The sequence below is a fragment of the Passer montanus genome, unplaced genomic scaffold (assembly GCF_014805655.1).
Source record: "Passer montanus isolate IOZ18808 unplaced genomic scaffold, ASM1480565v1 scaffold1, whole genome shotgun sequence".
Classification (NCBI taxonomy): domain Eukaryota; kingdom Metazoa; phylum Chordata; class Aves; order Passeriformes; family Passeridae; genus Passer; species Passer montanus.
The window spans coordinates 26,847,677-26,865,961 of NW_024356504.1; the positions used below are offsets into that span (position 1 = coordinate 26,847,677).

General features: G+C 39.8%; 1 protein-coding gene across 1 annotated transcript; it reads right to left on the reverse strand.

Annotated features, from left to right (window-relative positions):
* Positions 1 to 3,832: 3,832 nt before the first annotated feature.
* Positions 3,833 to 15,637, reverse strand: MMADHC (metabolism of cobalamin associated D). The gene is made up of 8 exons (XM_039734272.1): positions 15,547 to 15,637; positions 15,192 to 15,240; positions 13,617 to 13,761; positions 12,118 to 12,332; positions 10,615 to 10,720; positions 9,043 to 9,173; positions 7,037 to 7,123; positions 3,833 to 5,653 (listed from the first exon to the last, which is right to left on the reverse strand). Exons 2-8 carry the CDS (start codon positions 15,198 to 15,200, stop codon positions 5,459 to 5,461), a joined length of 888 nt encoding a protein of 295 aa, XP_039590206.1. The 5' UTR covers positions 15,201 to 15,240; positions 15,547 to 15,637; the 3' UTR covers positions 3,833 to 5,458.
* Positions 15,638 to 18,285: the final 2,648 nt, after the last annotated feature.

The window sequence follows — 18,285 nt, forward strand, 5'->3', positions numbered from 1 at the left end:
AATAATTATAAATTATTATATTTCTATTATATTTAACTCCTATAATTAGGAGTTAAATCCCTGCATTTCTTTGATTCCTGCTCATTTTCCTGCCTGCAAGAATTCATGTTTTGTCCACGCTTTTGTCCCTAAATTCTGAATTTTCCTGGTTTTTCTCTCTCCCCTCTCCCCCTAATTTCCTTTTCATGTTTTGTCCATGCTTTTGTCCCTAAATTCTGAATTTTCCTGGTTTTTCTCTCTCCCCTCACTCCTGCACCTCCTCTCACCCCACCAGGATTTGTCAGTAATCCTGGAATATTCTGGATTTCACACACAGGGAGCACAGATCAGCGGGCAAAAAACCAAAAATCGAGGAAAAAATGGAATTTCTGCAGTCACCAAAGCAATCCTGGGGAATGTCTAAATAACTGCACTGCAGCATTTCATTCTGCTGTCATTAGTTAATTAATTGATTTCTTACTTCAAGGTGGCTCAACCCCAGGTTTTATGGGAACAAGAGACAAAATCTGAAGGAAATCCCTTTTTCCTATCCCTGCTGTATCGAATTTTGGTATTTTTAAGGCTCAAAATGCCTTTTTTTGGAGGGGGGAATTACAGGGAAATGCAGATTCCTGGAGGGGCTCTCCTGAGTTTTGTGGCCTTGGGATTGAATTTTCCTGGGAGGTTTCTTGGAGGATGGAAATCCCTGCTGGAGCAGGAAATCCCGGCTGGCACAAAACCCCCCAGGTGTTTAAGCCCCACTTAAATTATATGTGATATAAATTAGATATTATTTTATATTATATATATAATATATAATATAATGTAATATAATATAATATAATATAATATTATATTATATTATATTATATTATATTATATTATATTTTCTATTCAATAATTTAATATATATTTAAATACTTATTCTTAAAATAAAATAAATATATTTTTATTTTATATATTTATATAAAATAGATATAATGAGTCAATATATAAAGAGACAATATATTATATTTCGATCTATTTTTTATATGAACATATATATTTTTATATACATAAAAAAATACATATAAAAGGTATTTTTATCTGTAAAGGGGATTTTTTCAGCTCCTGAGTGTCCTTGTCCTCAGCACAAACCCAGGTTGATATAAATTAGATATTATTTTATATTTCTTAATATATATATACACACATATATATCTATATATACATATATATACATATATAAATCATATAAATATATTGTTTATATATATAAATATTTTAAAATATAATAATTATGTAATAATTTAATATATATTTACTACATAATACTATAATATATAATATAATGTAATATAATATAATATATATAATAAAATAAAAATATATTTATTTTATTTTAAGAATAAGTATTTAAATATATATTAAATTATTGAATAGAAAATATAATATAATATAATATAATATAATATTATATTATATTATATTATATTATATTATATTATATTTTCTATTCAATAATTTAATATATATTTAAATACTTATTCTTAAAATAAAATAAATATATTTTTATTTTATATATTTATATAAAATAGATATAATGAGTCAATATATAAAGAGACAATATATTATATTTCGATCTATTTTTTATATGAACATATATATTTTTATATACATAAAAAAATACATATAAAAGGTATTTTTATCTGTAAAGGGGATTTTTTCAGCTCCTGAGTGTCCTTGTCCTCAGCACAAACCCAGGTTATCCATCCCAGACCTGCTGGGCTCCTCCTGCCCTGCTGAGAATTCCAGTCCTGGAGAATTCCAGACATTTTCCCAGACACAAATGAGGCACCAAAATTCCACTTCATCCTCAGGGAAGAGCCAGGATTAGCTGAGTTTAGTCTAGGCTGGGTTTAACTGGGCAAGCCTGGGGGAAACTTTAGTTTCTGATGGCTGAGGGAAGGGTTGCTGTTTAAGCAGAGACCAACTTTGGGCTCAGCTTTGCTGCTAAAATTTGCAGGTTTAAGAAATGTGAAGTTTACATTTAGGCAACAACTCAGTCTCATTTGTGTGATCAGCTTAAAGAGTCTCACCCCAAATCTTTAACTCCGGTATTAACAAGGCACAAAGTCCAGCTTTGCGTGGCTAGGCCAGGCCTAAGCTGCCTCACCCAGAGGCTTTTATGGAAACAGAAGGAATTGTGCCCTAGAAAAGCCAGGACAGAGTTTGATTCTGCCCCAAGCTGGGGTGGCTGGGTGGGCACAGGGCCACAGCTCCTGGAAAAATCCGGGATTTTGGGAAAAGCCCCACTGGGAAGGGCACAGAAAGCTCCGGGTGGCTGCAAAGTTGAACCTTTTTTTTTTCTGCTCTGGGTTTGTGGGATGGCAGTTAGAGCTGGTTTTAACGGGATCACGTCACACAGCTGGAAAAGTGCCCCAAAAACTGGAATAAAAATAAAGCTGGGCTCATTCCAGGGGAAAAATCAGTGCTCAGGTGAGTCCTGGATGGCTGAGGGAAGCAATTCCCCATCCTAATTGCAATTAAAGTCATCAACACTGAGGGAAAGGCATCAACTAAAATAAACGGCAGGAATTTGAATCCCAGGAATTTGAATCCCAGGCTGCTCCAAGCCCATCCAGCCTGGCCTGGGACACTCCCAGGGATGCAGGGACAGCCAAAAAAATCCCACAAATACAGAATCCCACAAAGAATCCCACAAAGAATCCCCATGGAAAAGAGCATTCTCCTCCTCAACAGCCCAGCCCAGCTCCCAGATATATTTATGCAAATATTTCTATTATTTGTATATTATATATCTATGAATTTTATGTTTTTATATTTATTTTATATTTATATATAATTGTATATTAGATATAGTTTTATATTATATATATTCAACATTTTTATCTTTAAGCACTGGACACTCATTTTTCCAAATGTTTTTCCCACATTTATTCTGCAGGACTTTCACTCCCTCCACCTGGCAGAATGTAGAGAATTAATTTGAATTTTTTTTAGTCTATTTGCTCTCTCCCAAGTTAAGCACAGCTTAATAAAAATTGATATAAATATGTGTTTACATATAAAAATATAAACTGGAAATCCTGCACTTGCTGCAGGAGCACACCAGGAATAAAGCAATGAACTCCCAAGGGAGAAAATCTGGAATAGAATCCTCCAGATCCATCCCAGAATACTTCCCTGGTGTTAATTAGCTAAGCAGAGATAATTAGCTGTGAGTGTTGCACCTCAACATCAACAATTCTCTCTGCAGTGGCTGAAAACTTTTTGGGATTTGCTACTTTATATTATTTATTATTATTATTATTATTATTATTATTATTATTATTGTTACTAATTATTGTTATTACTATTCTTATTATTTTATTGTAGGTTATATTGTTTTGTATTCTGGAAGTTTGATTTTATAGGAGAAAGTTCAGTCTGGCTCTTGAGATGGGAGGAAAACACAGCTGGAATAGCTCCAGCTAATTTTTGGGGATTAATGAGAAAATTCTAATTAGGAAAATATCAGGAATTGGAGCTCCCCTCAAACCCTGACATGAAACATTAATGTGCATGAGGTCAAGAGAAAATTCCCAATATTCCAGTGGGATTTCTGCCTCAGGAAAAGCCACTGGAAAATGGATTTTTTTTGTCCTTTACATGACAGAACTTAAAAGAACCTGAAGTCAAAAATGAGCATCCCAAGCTTAACTGGAATTACAGGAAGCTGAAGATAAAACATCAAATCTTCAAGGTATTTACAATTTATGTGAAGAATTCCACAATTTTTCCAATATTTATCCAAGAAAATTCCCACAGTGAGAGCCCTCCTGCGTGGATTTTGCAAACAGACACAACACACTGCAGTTCTCAAATTCTTTAATCTTATTGGTGAGGAGGAGGGAAAAAAACCAGGAATAAAATCCACAAAACAGAGATTTTATGGAGAGCAGAGGTCAGGGATGGGCTCTGCAACCACAGCACAAATTCCTGCCCCGAAATCCAGAGCCAGCACTGCAGGGGAGAGGGAGAATTTGGGAATGGAAACTTTGGGAAGTGCTCCTGGCTCCCAGCTCTGTGATGCAGCCAGGCCAAGGATGTGCAGTGGGGACAGGACAGAGAGAGGCACTTGGGCAGGGAGCTGCTCCTAAAGCCACAACAGCTTTGGTGGGCCTGGCTTAGAGCCTGCGACAGCTCTGGAATCCATGGGGTTGGGTAACACTGGAAAAACACCAAAGATCAAGTCAAAATCCCTGGATCCTCACCCAGACTGAGCTGCTGCACATTCCCATGGAATAAAGCCTGCAGGATTCCCATTGCTCCATGAAAAATGGCTCCAAAACTCTCTGGGAGAACAGCAAAGATCAAGTTAAAATCCCTGGATCCTCACCCAGACTGAGCTGCTGCACATTCCTGTGGAATAAAGCCTGCAGGATTCCCATTTTTCCATGAAAAATGCCTCCAAAACTGTCTGGGGATAACACCAAAGATCAAGTTAAAATTCCTGGATCCTCACTCAGAGTGAACTGCTGCACATTCCTGGGGAATAAAGCCTGCAGGATTCCCATTGCTCCATGAAAAACGGCCCCAGACTGCCTGGGATGAGATCCAAATGTGCTGTATTGCTTCAGCCCCAGAGCCAAACTGCAAGGCACTGAAATTCCAGGTGTTTCAGGAGCCTTGGAATTCCTGCCCCATCAATCTGATTGTTGGTGAGACCTGAGGAGCCTGGAACCTTCCTGTTGAAACATCTTTCTAATTGCCATAATTGATCCTAATTGCTCTTTGCATTTCCAAATTCCAGAGGCAAGTCTAGATTGCATCCAAGCACAGGAAAACAATGATGAGATCCAAGCCTTGCCCCATTATCTCTTTTTTTTTTCTGTATTTAATGACCTAAGAAAGTTACAAAAGCAACTTAAAATTACATATAAGTATATAAACTAATTAAATATATTTAGCTAACACTGAGAAAATAAATCCCAAGCACCATGAAGACAAAAACCAGTAAGAGATGAGTAATTCCAGGGTAATTAAGGACTTTTTGTGGAGTCTCTGGATGAGCTGGAGACCACTGGAAGTTGACCTCATTCTCATTTTCCAACAGCAGATGAGTGATTGGCCCAGATTTTATTAAGTTCTGTATTCTGGAAGAACAATTTCATGACTCATTCTTTTTTTTTTTTGCCAGTTCCTAATTTCAGGAATGGCAGATTTGTTGGGAATTTCAGTGGCATTCTCAGAGAATTCTGACTACTAAACTGACCAGTGAAAGAATTGCCGAGGTAAGAGAAAAACTGGAAAACTGAGAAAGGAAATGATCATTCCTCTGCTTCTCACTGCTGCCAAGCCACACGTGGTGAACACACATTCCCAAAAGACCAGAAATAAATAACAGCTACTTTTATTCTCTAAGAACACCTGGACATGAGGAATCCTGAGCACGCCGAGGGAGCAGAACTCCGAGGTGCCCGGGGGAGCTGCAGGCTCAGTTGCCACTGAGTTTCCTCATGATGGGGCTGTCGGGCTCGGCGTTGGTGAAGATGGTGCCCACCACCACGTGGGTGCCCCACAGGTTGTGCCTGATGACCTTGCAGCAGCCCAGGTCATCCACGGCAAACCCCAAGTGCCGGTAGCGCTCGTCCGTCTCCAGCAGGGGGGTGTTGGTGTAAGGCCCGAAAAACTGGGGGAAAACAACAAGGGAAAATGGTTTTCCACATGAGGAGTTCAAATTGGGTGTTTGAAAGCTAAGCCTGGGTGCAGCTGTGTGGAGTTTGAAAGGTTTTCCTTTCCAATCCCAGTGCCACCCTCACCTCTGGGTGCTGCTAAGGACACAACCCTGCCAGAAACAGCACACGGACTAAGGAGAGAAACTGCCCAGGAAACTGCAAAATGAACAACTTAACTTTGCAATAAGACCCTAAAGAAAGTTGGTCAGGAAAGCAAAAATGCGATTAAATTGCAAACAGGTATTTATATTAAACTGGTATTTAAGTATTTAAATTAAACTGGTGTTTGAGTTGCAGACAGGCATTTAAATTAAACTGGTATGTAAATTAAACTGATATTTCAGTTGCAAACAGGCATTCAAATTAAACTGGTATTTAAATTAAACTGGTATTTAAGTCACACACAGATATTTCAGTTCTTTATTTCAGGAGGAAGCCTCTCCTGGTCCTGGGCCAGGATGTTACTGCTGGAGTCTGAAGACAAAACCCCACTTCCATCAATCCCTAATTCCTCCAAGGCACTGAATTCTGGGCAGCTTTTCCACCCCTGACCTGCCTGTTCTGCCTCTGTTGACACAATAAATCCCTGCTTTTTGGAGTGTTTTTAAATTAAACTGGTATGTAAATTAAACTGGTATTTAAATTGAACTGGTATTTAAAGTGAACTGGTATTTAAAGTGAACTGGTATTTAAAGTGAATGGGTATTTAAGTTGCACACAGATATTTCAGTTCTTTATCTCAGGAGGAAGCCTCTGACTTAAAACCCACCCCTGGTCCTGGGCCAGGATGTTACTGCTGGAGTCTGAAGACAAAACCCCACTTCCATCAATCCCTAATTCCTCCAAGGCACTGAATTCTGGGCAGCTTTTCCACCCCTGACCTGCCTGTTCTGCCTCTGTTGACACAATAAATCCCTGCTTTTTGGAGTGTTTTTAAATAAAACCCCACTAAGCTGAGCTTTGCCACCGTCCCCTTGAACTATGATACGGTTTTAGCAGAGCTCAGACTAAAACCCACCTCCCACTGAAAGCTGCCAGTGTCCCACAGGAACAAAAAGCTCACTTTTTGGGGACAAAGGGATCATTAACAGGTGCAAAGAGGTTTTTTCAAGCCTTCACCTGCACAGGTGTCAGGGTTCCCAAGTTACCTGGGCAGGGCAGAAAGTGCCCAAGGGATCTGGGGCACAGAACTTCTCCAGTTCCCTAAAACCCAGCTTCATTTCCTGACAGTGCTGGCCCTGCCCTCACAGCTGAGCTCATAAATCTTCATTCATTCAAGGAATTATCCTGAAAAAGCTGGATTTAAGCCCAATTCCACCCTGCAAGAAAGAACTTACTGCCAGTCCTGAGGATGGATCAATGAAATCAGCCCAGTAGCCCTCAGAAGAAATTGCATAGCAGATTTCCTTGGCACCATTGATGAACTGGAAGGGAAAAAAATTGGGAAAAGAAAGGTATTAAATGAGGTTATCACACAAAAAGAATGATTTCTAACTTTACCTGTTATAAATAAAACTCTTTATTTACTTACAGTTGTAAAAATTGGATTTTCTCTGCAATTAGTGCCCTAAGAAGCTCAAGGTTCCAAATTTATAAAAATACTATTTATGCAGCTTCAGTCCCTTAAAGGTCCAAAATAAGGGAAATTTACCCTTTACAGCAAATTCTGCGTAAGTTCAAAATAAAGGAAATTTATCCTTTACAGTAAATTCTTTGTTAGTTCAAAATGAGGGAATTTTGGCCTTTACAGTAAATTCTGTATTAGTTCCAAATGAGGGAATTTACCCTTTACAGTAAATCCTGTGTTAACTGAAAATAAGGAAAATTTATCCTTTTCAATACAAAATGAGGGAATTTTACCCTTGACAGCAAATTCTGTATTAGTTTAAAATGAGGGAAATTGACCCTTTACAATAAATCATTAATTCAGAATAAGGGAATTTTACCCTTTACATTAAATTGTGTGTTAGGTGAAAATGAGAGAAAATTTATTTATCCTTTTCAATACAAAATGAGGGAATTTTACCCTTTACAGCAAATTCTGTGTTAGTTCAAAATGAGGGAATTTTACCCTTTACAGTAAATTCTGTATTAGTTCACAATAAGGAAAATTCACCCCAGTAAGTTCTGTATTTTGAAGTTTGACTGCTCTGATGATTAATTATGTCCAAATTGTAAATGAAATCCTAATTATCACAAATTTAGGCACAACATTTCTGATCCAGGATCTCTCCTGGTCCCTCAGAGTGAGGTTAATGAACACTTGATCTGGATTAATACAAATATTTCAATTTGGCTGTATAACCTCTTTTTTAGCCCCTAAAATGAGGATTTTTCAGGTGAATTCTGCAAGCAAACCAACATTTCCCTGTGAATTTGCTGGTTTTAACCTCACACCCCCCCTGTGACTGGATTAGACTTGACAGGGAGGTGCCTGAGGAAGAAAGATGCCAATTAACACACAATTAGAGCAGATTAAAACACCAAAGATCAACAGGCCAGAAATAATTCAAAGAGAAGAACACACTGAAATGAAGGGAATTTTAATTTCTGTGTCATTTTCTGTTGATTCCTTTTTTTGTGGTTGATTTAGAGAGCACACATTTGCATTTTAGGGCAATGCCAGATTAATTTCAAGCATAAATATTATTTATTTCCAGATGAATTGTTGGGTTTGGGGATATTTTACAAAGAACAGGCAGAAATGTTCTTTTTTTGAGGTGCTAAGGGCAGTGAACAGCGACACTTGGTGGGGAAATGGCAAAATAGTGAAAAATGAGAAATAAAGTGATTTTCAGAGCCCTCTAGAGGTGAAAGAACAAGACAAAATTGAGATGAAAAAACAGAACTGAGATCCAGGGTAAAAAGAATTTAAACCATTCATTAAAGTGGGAAAAATCCCAGAGAAATTGGTGATTTTTACATTTTTGACCAGAAAAAAGTGCAGTGGAATCACTGCACTTAAATAGTAAATGATAATTAATAATGAAAAGTTAGAATAGAATTGTATTATAAATAATATTTCTAAAGTAATGTATGAAGATAATATAGATCTATATAATATGTGTATGGAAGGTAATATAATATAAAGATTAAAAAAAATTAAATTAAACCCTGGAGAGGCAGCAAAGCTTCAGGAGTAAGGGTTGAATTAAGAGTTTTTGGGTGAGCTCACGTTCTCCAGGAGCAGCTCCCTCTCCTCCTCCACCTCCGAATATAGATCTATATAATATGTGTATGGAAGGTAATATAATATAAAGATTAAAAAAAATAAATTAAACCCTGGAGAGGCAGCAAAGCTTCAGGAGTAAGGGTTGAATTAAGAGTTTTTGGGTGAGCTCACGTTCTCCAGGAGCAGCTCCCTCTCCTCCTCCACCTCCTGGCTCCACACAGTCATGTCGTGGTTGCTCTTCTGGGTGACCGTGAGCACAGTCAGGCGCTTGGGGCTCACCTCAGGGAACAGCGCCTGGAAATCTGGGAATGGGAACACAGTTTGGTGCTGGGCCACGGGAGCCTGGCCTGCCACCCACACCCGGCACAGTGCCCTCGGGAACGGGTTTGAGTCTCTTTTATTTAAAATCTGGGAATGGGAACACAGTTTGGTGCTGTGCCACGGGAGCCTGGCCTGCCACCCAGGCACAGTGCCCTCGGGAACGGGTTTGAGTCTCTTTTGTATTTGTTATTATATTTTATATAAGAAATCAAAATCAAATTCTATTTCATTTTATATATAAATATTAAAAGTGTTATTAAAATATAGAAATAAAAATTATAATATAATAATATATATTATATATTTATATTATTTATTTTAAAAAGTAATAAATATAATATATAATATATATAATATAGATATTAAAATAATATATAATGATATAATATATAATAAATAAATATAATATAAGATAAAAATATAATATTTATATTATTTAATATATGAACTATATACCTATTTATTTATAAAACTTACATATTAAATTATATATAGTTATATTATTATAAATAAAAGTATGAATATTTAAATATTATTTAAATAACTTGATTATTTATTAATTTAAATATTAGATCGATAGCTTGATTATTTATTATTTATATGTATGTTTATATATTTCTTATTTATTATGAATAAATATAAAATAAAATTTATTATTTATTTTTGAATAAAAATTTATTATGAAATAAAATTTATTGTTTATTTTTATTATTTCTTATTTATTATTAAATATTCTTTTATTATTATTTCTATTTCTTATTTAATTAAATGGTTCCCATTTAATTTCGCTCATTTCCTTCCTGAATAAATTAAAACAAATTCAGTGCTGGCAGAAGTTTCCAGATTCCCATTTGTTGTTTTGTTCAGCAATTCCAAGGATTTGATAAATGGATTTTGGGTAAGAAATTAACTCCAAAATTTCCCTATACAACAACTAAAAATTACATTTTAAATGGAATATTGACTAGTGTAAGCAGCACAGCTTTGCTTTCCATTCTACTCTGTTTTATTCCCATTTAATTTTGCTCATTTCCTTCCTGAATAAATGAAAAACACAAATTCAGACCTGGCAGAAGTTCCTGATTCCCATTTGCTGTTTTGTTCAGTAATTCCAACGGATTTGGTAAATGGATTTTGGGTAAGGAATTAACTCCAGATTTTCCCTGGCACTAAAACAACTAAAAATTACATTTAAATGAAATATTAAATATTATCTACAGCAAATATAAAAAAATACAATTAAAATATTAAATTAAATATTAAATATTGCCAACAGCAATTGGTTTCCATTCTATCCAAAGGGATTTTTGTAATGATGAACTCTGAATTAACCTTTCCTACACCACATTCTGAGGCAGAGCATTGACATTCAGTGGTGTTACATTTCAAAGCTGAATTTCTTGGCTGGAAATAAAGATGAACCTTTTCTCAGCAGCTCAGGACAGGCTTGCACTGCACATTCCACCTTGGCATTCTCAAAGTAGGTCTCAGCATTGTTGATCTGCTGCTTCTGGGGAGCATCAGAACCCTAAAAAAGGGGAAAATTCCAATTTTCTCAGTTAGTGTCAGGCAGGAATAACTCTGGACATCAAAATAGGCTTTAGTGATCAGAGACACTCGAGCAGTTTGAGATGATTTGCAGTGGCACTTCACACTTTTCAAAGTAAATGTTGAAATAATATTATTAACAATATTGAGTGTTACTAAAAGTTATTTAAAATATTAAAATATATTAAAAATAGATACTAAAATATATGAAAAATATATATTAAAATATGTAAAAAATAAAATATATTTTGGTGTTACCAAAATCCACACAGAAATATTTGTATTGTATAGAAATACCAAAATTTTCTATTTTATTTGAACTGTATTATGTTGAAGCAGAATACATATGAATGCAAAGATATTATTTTATATAATATAAACATAAATACACAATATAACATATGTAAATATACAAATATAGAAATATATATGATAGAATATATATATAAAATATATATTTTAACATATTTTTAATATATATATATAAAATATATAAACTATAAATACAGAAAATTCAATTAATTATTTGAAATAATTATTATTTATTAACTGATAGATTTCAGCTATTCCCTGATTCTAAAAGCTGCACTAAATTAACTAATTTAATGGCAAAAAAGCCCCCTTTTTTTTCCTTTATGGCTTTTTAGGATCCAACAAACTGATTTTTAGAATTATTTTATTAATATTTTATTGGTTTAATTAACAACTGTTTTATTTTAAATTTCACTTTAAATAATTTTGTTGATTAAGAATTGCATTTTATTTTTTATTATATTCATAATGATGAATCTGAATGGGTGCCAGAATTCTCTCCTTGTGATGCTGGGGGATTTCTGTGTGAATTTCATGATTTTTAGAACTTAAGGTTGCCCAAAGTTTGCAAATCCAGATCCATGAAATAAAATACTGAGGGAAATTTCAATTTTACTGGGTGTATTCATACTGATGAATCTGGAACACTGCCAGAATCCTCTCATAATGAGAGGGGGGATTATTATAAATTGGAGGATTCCTGGGTAGATTTCATGGTTTTTAGAACTAAACACTGCCCAATCAGATCCATGAAATAAAATACTGAAAGACATTTGAATTTTCCTGGGTAAAACGTGGTGAGACTTGGCCAACAGCAGCTTTGGAGACTGAAATCCTCCCATTAACCACTCCTAAAATGCTGTTTCAAACCAGCCTGAGATCTTTTCCTCCTAAAACACCACCTTGAGGCAGCTTCTGTGGCAGAATATTGTGCAGAAAGAACACAATTTGAGGCAGAGCAGAGCTGTGCTTCCTGAGGAAGAAGAGCTGTGCTTTTTGAGGAAGGAGAGAGCCGTGCTCCCCGAGGCAGAGCAGCGCCGTGCTCTCCCTGCAGGGCTGCCTCACCTGGAACTCGTGGATGTACTGGGCCACGACGAACTCGTGCCTGTCGCTGGCCGAGGGCTCGGCCAGCAGGTCGGGCAGGCTGGGGCCGGGCGGGGCTCGCTGGCTGCCCGTGCCGTGCAGGTGGCACCCGAAGCCCATGTTCCCTGGCAGCTGGAACCGCTGGTCCTGGGGGCCAAAGGGCCCCATCAGCTCGTCCGGCCACACCGTCCTGGGGCCTGAGGGAGCGCGAAACCCACAGCGGTCAGCAAACCCCAAAAGTGATCAGGAAATCCCAAAACAGCAAGGAAACCCACAGCGGTCAGCAAACCCCAAAAACATTCCAGGGAACCCAGAACCCATCAGGGAAATCCCAAACCGGTCAGAAAACCTAAAACTGGTCAGGGAAACCCCAAACTGGTCAGGAAACCCAAAACCCATCAGGAAATCCCAAAAACCCATCAGGGAAACCCCAAACTGGTCAGAAAACCTAAAACCAGTCATGGAAACCCCAAACTGGTCAGGAAACCCAAAACCCGTCAGGAAACCCCAAAAACCTGTCAGGAAACCCCAAAAACCAGTTAGGGAAACACCAAACCCATCAGGAAATGCCAAAAACCCATCAGGGAAATCCCAAAAGCCCGTCAGGAAACCCCAAAAACCAGTCAGGGAAACCCAAAACTGGTCGGGAAATTCCAAAAAAGGTCAGGGAAACTCAAAACCAGTCGAGAAATCCAAAAAATGGCAGGGAAACCCCAAACTGGTCAGGAAACCCAAAACCCGTCAGGAAACCCCAAAACCAGCAAGGAAACCCAAAACTGGTCAGAAAACCCCAAAACCAGTCAGGGAAATCCCAAACCAGTCAGAAAACCTAAAACCAGTCAGGGAAACCCCAAAAACGGCCAGGGAAACCCAAAAATGGTCTGGAAATCCCCAAAATCAGTCAGGGAAACCCAAAACTCATCCAGGGAAATCCCAAATCTGGTCAGGAAATCCCCAAATCTGTCAGGGAATCCCAAAACTGGTCAAGGAAACCCCAAAACTGGTCAAGGAAAACCCAAAAAAACCCCAAAACCAGCAGGGAAACCCCTCTGCCACACAAGGATTTGATCACAAACATCAGCAACGCACAAGGCAAAAATCCCACTTCAAAACTGGGATTTCAGGGGAATAAATTTGCTTTTTTTTTTCTCTAAATGTGTTTTTTCTCTTCTACCAAGTCAAAAATCCCACTTCCAAATCCTGATTTAAAGGGAATAAATTCACTTTTATTTTTCTAAATGTATTTTCCTAAAATGTGCTTTATTTTCTTAAACATGCTTTTTTTTTTCCTTCTACCAAGTCAAAAATCTCCATTCTGAATTCAGATTTCAAAGGAACAAATCTGCTTTTTCTTTTTTCTAAATATGGGGTTTTTTTCCCTAAATTTGCTTTTTTTCATGAATTTGATTTTTCTCCTCTCCCAAGTCAAAAATCCCACTTCTGAACTGGGATTTGCAGGGAATAAATGTGGTTTTTCTTACATAAATCAGGAGGTGCAGCAGCCACGTGGGGCTCATCTGAGCCAGAGGATCCTGCAGTGGAAAAAGCCTTGGCATTCCCAACTCTTCTGAGCAAGGAATAAAAGCCTGGCAGGTAGGTGACCAATCTTGCTCTGTTACAGAGCACCTGAGGTGAGAAAAAAACCCATTAAAATAATAATTTAATAATAAAATAAAAGAATAATTTGATAATAAAAATCCAAAGAATCATTTAAACACGGCTCTGTGAGTCACGAGAAAAATCCTCCCTCAATAATCACATTAAAATTTGAATTATGGCCAGCTGTAGCATCAAGTTGTAGAAATATTTTATTGTTATTTTTATATTTTTGCTGTTCCAAGCAAAGATAAAGCCTTAAAGTGGTTTTAGTGTTGATTAAAGGCCTCTCACGTGAGGAAAAAGCCCTGGAAATTGGAAACAGCACCAGGGAAACCCCACAATTTAAATTAAATTATGGACAGGGATTGTCTCCATGGTTATCTCCTGGAAAACACAAACCCCACCCGCCACAGTGTGGGAGGGTTTTGGAAAATTCAACTTTGCAGGTGAGGAATAACAATTCTTTTGAGGAAATAACACAAAAGGATTTTCCCCAAGAGCTGCAGCTTCGATTCTAGAAAAATGAATGCAATTTTACATCAAAAGAGGCACTTTCAGAAGTAATTTACTTCTAAAAGAACAGAATAAGTGGTGCTATTTGGATATTTTATGTAAAAATTGTATTTGAAGCACCAGGACCTAAGGCAGTTTTTCATCCAGCTCTTCTGTGTAAATATAAAATAATTTCCACCAAATTCTAAAAACTCAAATGCTTCAAGCCACATTTAAGGCATGACTTAAATCAATTATTTACAGCTCGAGCCTGGAGCTGTCTCCTTCTAAAAGGGCTTTAAAAGGTTCCTGTAACACAACAAAAACCTGACTCCACTCAAACCCTTTTTCTTTATCACATCAAATCGCTACTGGAATTAATTTCTGCACCATGATGATGATGCTATAAACAGATGTAAACAATTACAGCCAACGTGTAATTAGCAGAAAAGAGAGTTTTTCCTTATTATCAGCCTGACTTAACACGGAGATGTCGCTAATTGCAGCTCACTCATGCAAATATTTACACACCTGGCACCACGCAAGAAACATGAATTATTCATGTCCCCGCGGCGGGAGCAATAAAAACAATCAATAAAAGGTGATTTGTGCTCCCGAAATCAGCTGAGTGCTCCAAAACACGGAACTCCGCTGTGCCCGAGCTCAGAGTGACAGAAAAAGCACGAAAAATATGGATTGAATCCTTAATGACGCTGTTATTCCTGGGGTGTTCAAAGTGGATTGGGATTTTAGGGAGGAATTCTTCCCTCTGAGGATCTGTGGCTGCCTCTGAACCCTGAAACCCTGGAGCACAGCGGGAGCTGTCCCTGCCCACGGAATTAAATTATTTTTAAAGGTTTTTTTTGGTTTGTTTTTTTCCCCCCCCCAAACCTGTTTGTAACTCCATTTAATCCTCAACTGCGCTGTTCCCGGGATATCCGCAAGCTCGGGCGTCACTCACTCACATTGGCCATGGCAGACGCTGCTCTCCCCGCGCCCACAGGCCCGGACACCCTGCAAAGAGAACGGCAGCGGGCAGAGAGCACAACGGGGACCAGGGAAGGGGAAAGGGAACAGGGAAGGGAACAGGGAAGGGGAAAGGGAACAAAGAAGGGGAAAGGGAAGAGAAGGCGCCGAACTCCCCAGCCCCGGAGCCCCCTCACACCCCTCACGGCCTCCCCGCGTCCCAGCAGCGGCGCTGCCGCGGACAGGCAGAGGAAGCTGACCAGAAAGCAGAAGGAAATGGGAAAATGGGAGAAGGAAACGGGAGAAGGAAGCGGGAAAAGAGGAAAAGCCAAAGGAGCCCCCGGCCTCCCTCACCTCTTCCTGCAAAATGGCGGCGCCCACCCGCCTTCGCCGCGCGCACCCAGGCCGAGCCAGCCGATGCGCCGACACCTCGATGGGCGCGGAGCTGCGCCGTGCGGAATCCGGCGCTCGGCGTTGGGTTGCTCAGGGCTGCGGGAGGGGCGGTGGGGCCGTGAGGGAAGGCGGCGATGGCGGCGGGGCCGGCGCGGCCGGGGAGGCTCCCGTGGGATCGGCGCGGCCGGGCTCGGTCGTGGCGGGGCCGGGCTCGGTCGTGGCGGGGCCGGGGTGTCCCCTGGGTGCTCCCAAGGCGGTGTTGCCCCGGGTGAGGGGCGGAGAAGCGCGGCCGTGGGTGCTGTTCCCGCGCCGGCCGCCAGGGGGCAGTCACGGAGCGTCAGCCGCCCCGTCCCCCTCATGGTTCCCTGGGACCCAGAAAGTGGAAGACGGGGAGAAAAAGGGGGAAATGGGGAGAAAAAGGGGAAAAGGGGGAGAAAAAGGGGAAAAGGGGTTTATTGAAGGGAACTGAAAGGAGGGGAGGCTGTTCCCTGTAAGGAAAAGCACAAAGCCAGGTGTTCGCTGGGAATGTGGAGCATCAGTGGCGCTTCTGCCACAAAACCGTGACTTCAAAGGCAATACTCAAATAACTTCTACAAAATAAGAATAAAAATATTTTAAACCTGCTTCAATGGCTTCTTTCCCTGTTAATTTTGTTGGTCTTTTAGTGGAAAAGCTCCCCAGGGAATGGTCACACCCCAAGGGTTAAAGTATTTCTCATTTTTTTGTAATTTCTTCGCTGTCTGTTCCAAGCAGCGTTGCTGGTGAAGAAAAATGAATTTTAATCTCTCCCAAATAAAAGTTAGGGCGTTCCCGTCCCTCAGTGGCTTTGCACAAGGCCTTGGATTTATTTTCCTTCTAAACCAGAAGTTTCTGGACATTTATTTTGCTTTGTCAGTGGTTTATTAGCAGAAATTTATTAACATAAACCAGCGCCAGAGGTTTCCATAGTTCAAAATCAGAGCAGGACATTGGGTTTGTGGCCAGGGCAATAATACTCAGCCTTACAATGTTCTTACTGCATTTAATAAAGTCTTGGCTTTGTTTTATCAGGATCAAGAGGAAACGGTGATATCCATTCCTAAACAATGTGATGTATTAAGTAGCTCTAATGTTGCAATTTTGATTTTTGGACTTTGTCGTGAGCATATTTGCTCACCATTGGATGCCACTCAACTCTTTTATTAATTCAATGTTAGCACACTTAATTCCCATTTGCTTTTGAATTAAATATTCATGTGGAATCTCTGAACTTCAGCAAAAGAAGGATGAGAAATCAGAGAAATTTAACTTTAACTCTTTAGGGAATGTAATTCCTGTCCTCTGATAGGAAGCACTGTGGATTAAATCCAGCCTGTATTGACTTGTCCTTAGGCAATCCCAATTGATCTCCACTTCCACATACTCCAATCAATCCATGAGTTATCAGCCCCTCAAGTTTGTGGCCTGAATTCCTAAAGATTCATTTCAATAAAGTTCCTATTCAAAGGAGACTGCGGAATCAAACGATCCAATTACAGATGTATCAAATATTAATAAGGGAAAAATCTTCCAGATCTTTTGGATGCCAGCATCCTTCTCCCCTGGTGTCAGGAAAGTAATTAGCAGCTGGCTTTGATTAAATTCTTCCCTCCGAGATTGCTGCTCTCAGTTTGAGGATGAGATGCACACGACAGGGTTCCTAATTCCTCCCTGGAAAGCCTTTTTGGAAAAACCCACGTGGCTGCAGTTCAGGGAAACTCCTCGGTGTCCAAAAGCTGGAGCTGAAAGCTGAAGTTCATGCCCAGGTTTTGCTGTTGTTACTGAGGTGATTTCTTTCCTCAGGGATCTCCAGCATGGAAAGGACGTGGAGCTGCTGGAGAGTCCAGAGGAGACCATGGAGAGGATCAGAGGGAAAGGCTGGGAGAGCCGGGAATGTCCAGCCTGGAGAGCAGAAAGCTCTGGAAAAACCTCAGAGCCCCTGGCAGGGCCTGCAGGGGCTCCAGGAGAGCTGCAGAGGGACTGGGGACAAGGATGGAGGGACAGGAGCCAGGGAATGGCTCCCACTGCCAGAGGGCAGGGATGGGTGGGACACTGGGAATTGGGAATTCCTGGCTGGGCTGGGATTCCCAGAGCAGCTGGGGCTGCCCCTGGATCCCTGGAGTGTCCCAGGCCAGGCTGGAGCAGCCTGGGATGGTGGAAGGTGTCCCTGCCCATGGATTGGGATGAGCTTTAGGCTCCTTTCCAACCCAAAGCATTCCATGATTCCAGGGTTTTCTCTCTCTTTGGGACAGTGCTTTCCTCTTGGCACCTTGACGAGCCTCAGAAATTCCAGAACTTTCACCAGCACCCCCTGCCTGAACACTGAACTCCAGAGCTCATCTGGGATTCTCCTTCCATGCCCAGACCTGCTGGGTTCCCTGCTCTGGAAGCAGAGGAGCCAGAGGCGCCCCTGAGAAGCTGCTTTGGTGCCCGAGACAAGCAGAAAGTGAATTTTCAGCTTTTTCAGCCATTCCTGAGAAGCTGCTTTGGTGCCCAAGGCAAGCAGAAAGTGAATTTTCAGCTCCTTCCTCTCAGCTCTTCCAGGAACCCAGAGAAGCTGTGCAAACTCCATCCTTGGAGTCTGCAAAACCCTGGGATGAGGTCCTGGGATTGGACTGGAAGCCCCAAACCAGGGTTTCATCCTTTGTGTGGGTGTTTGCTGGTTTTATTCCCAGTTCCAGC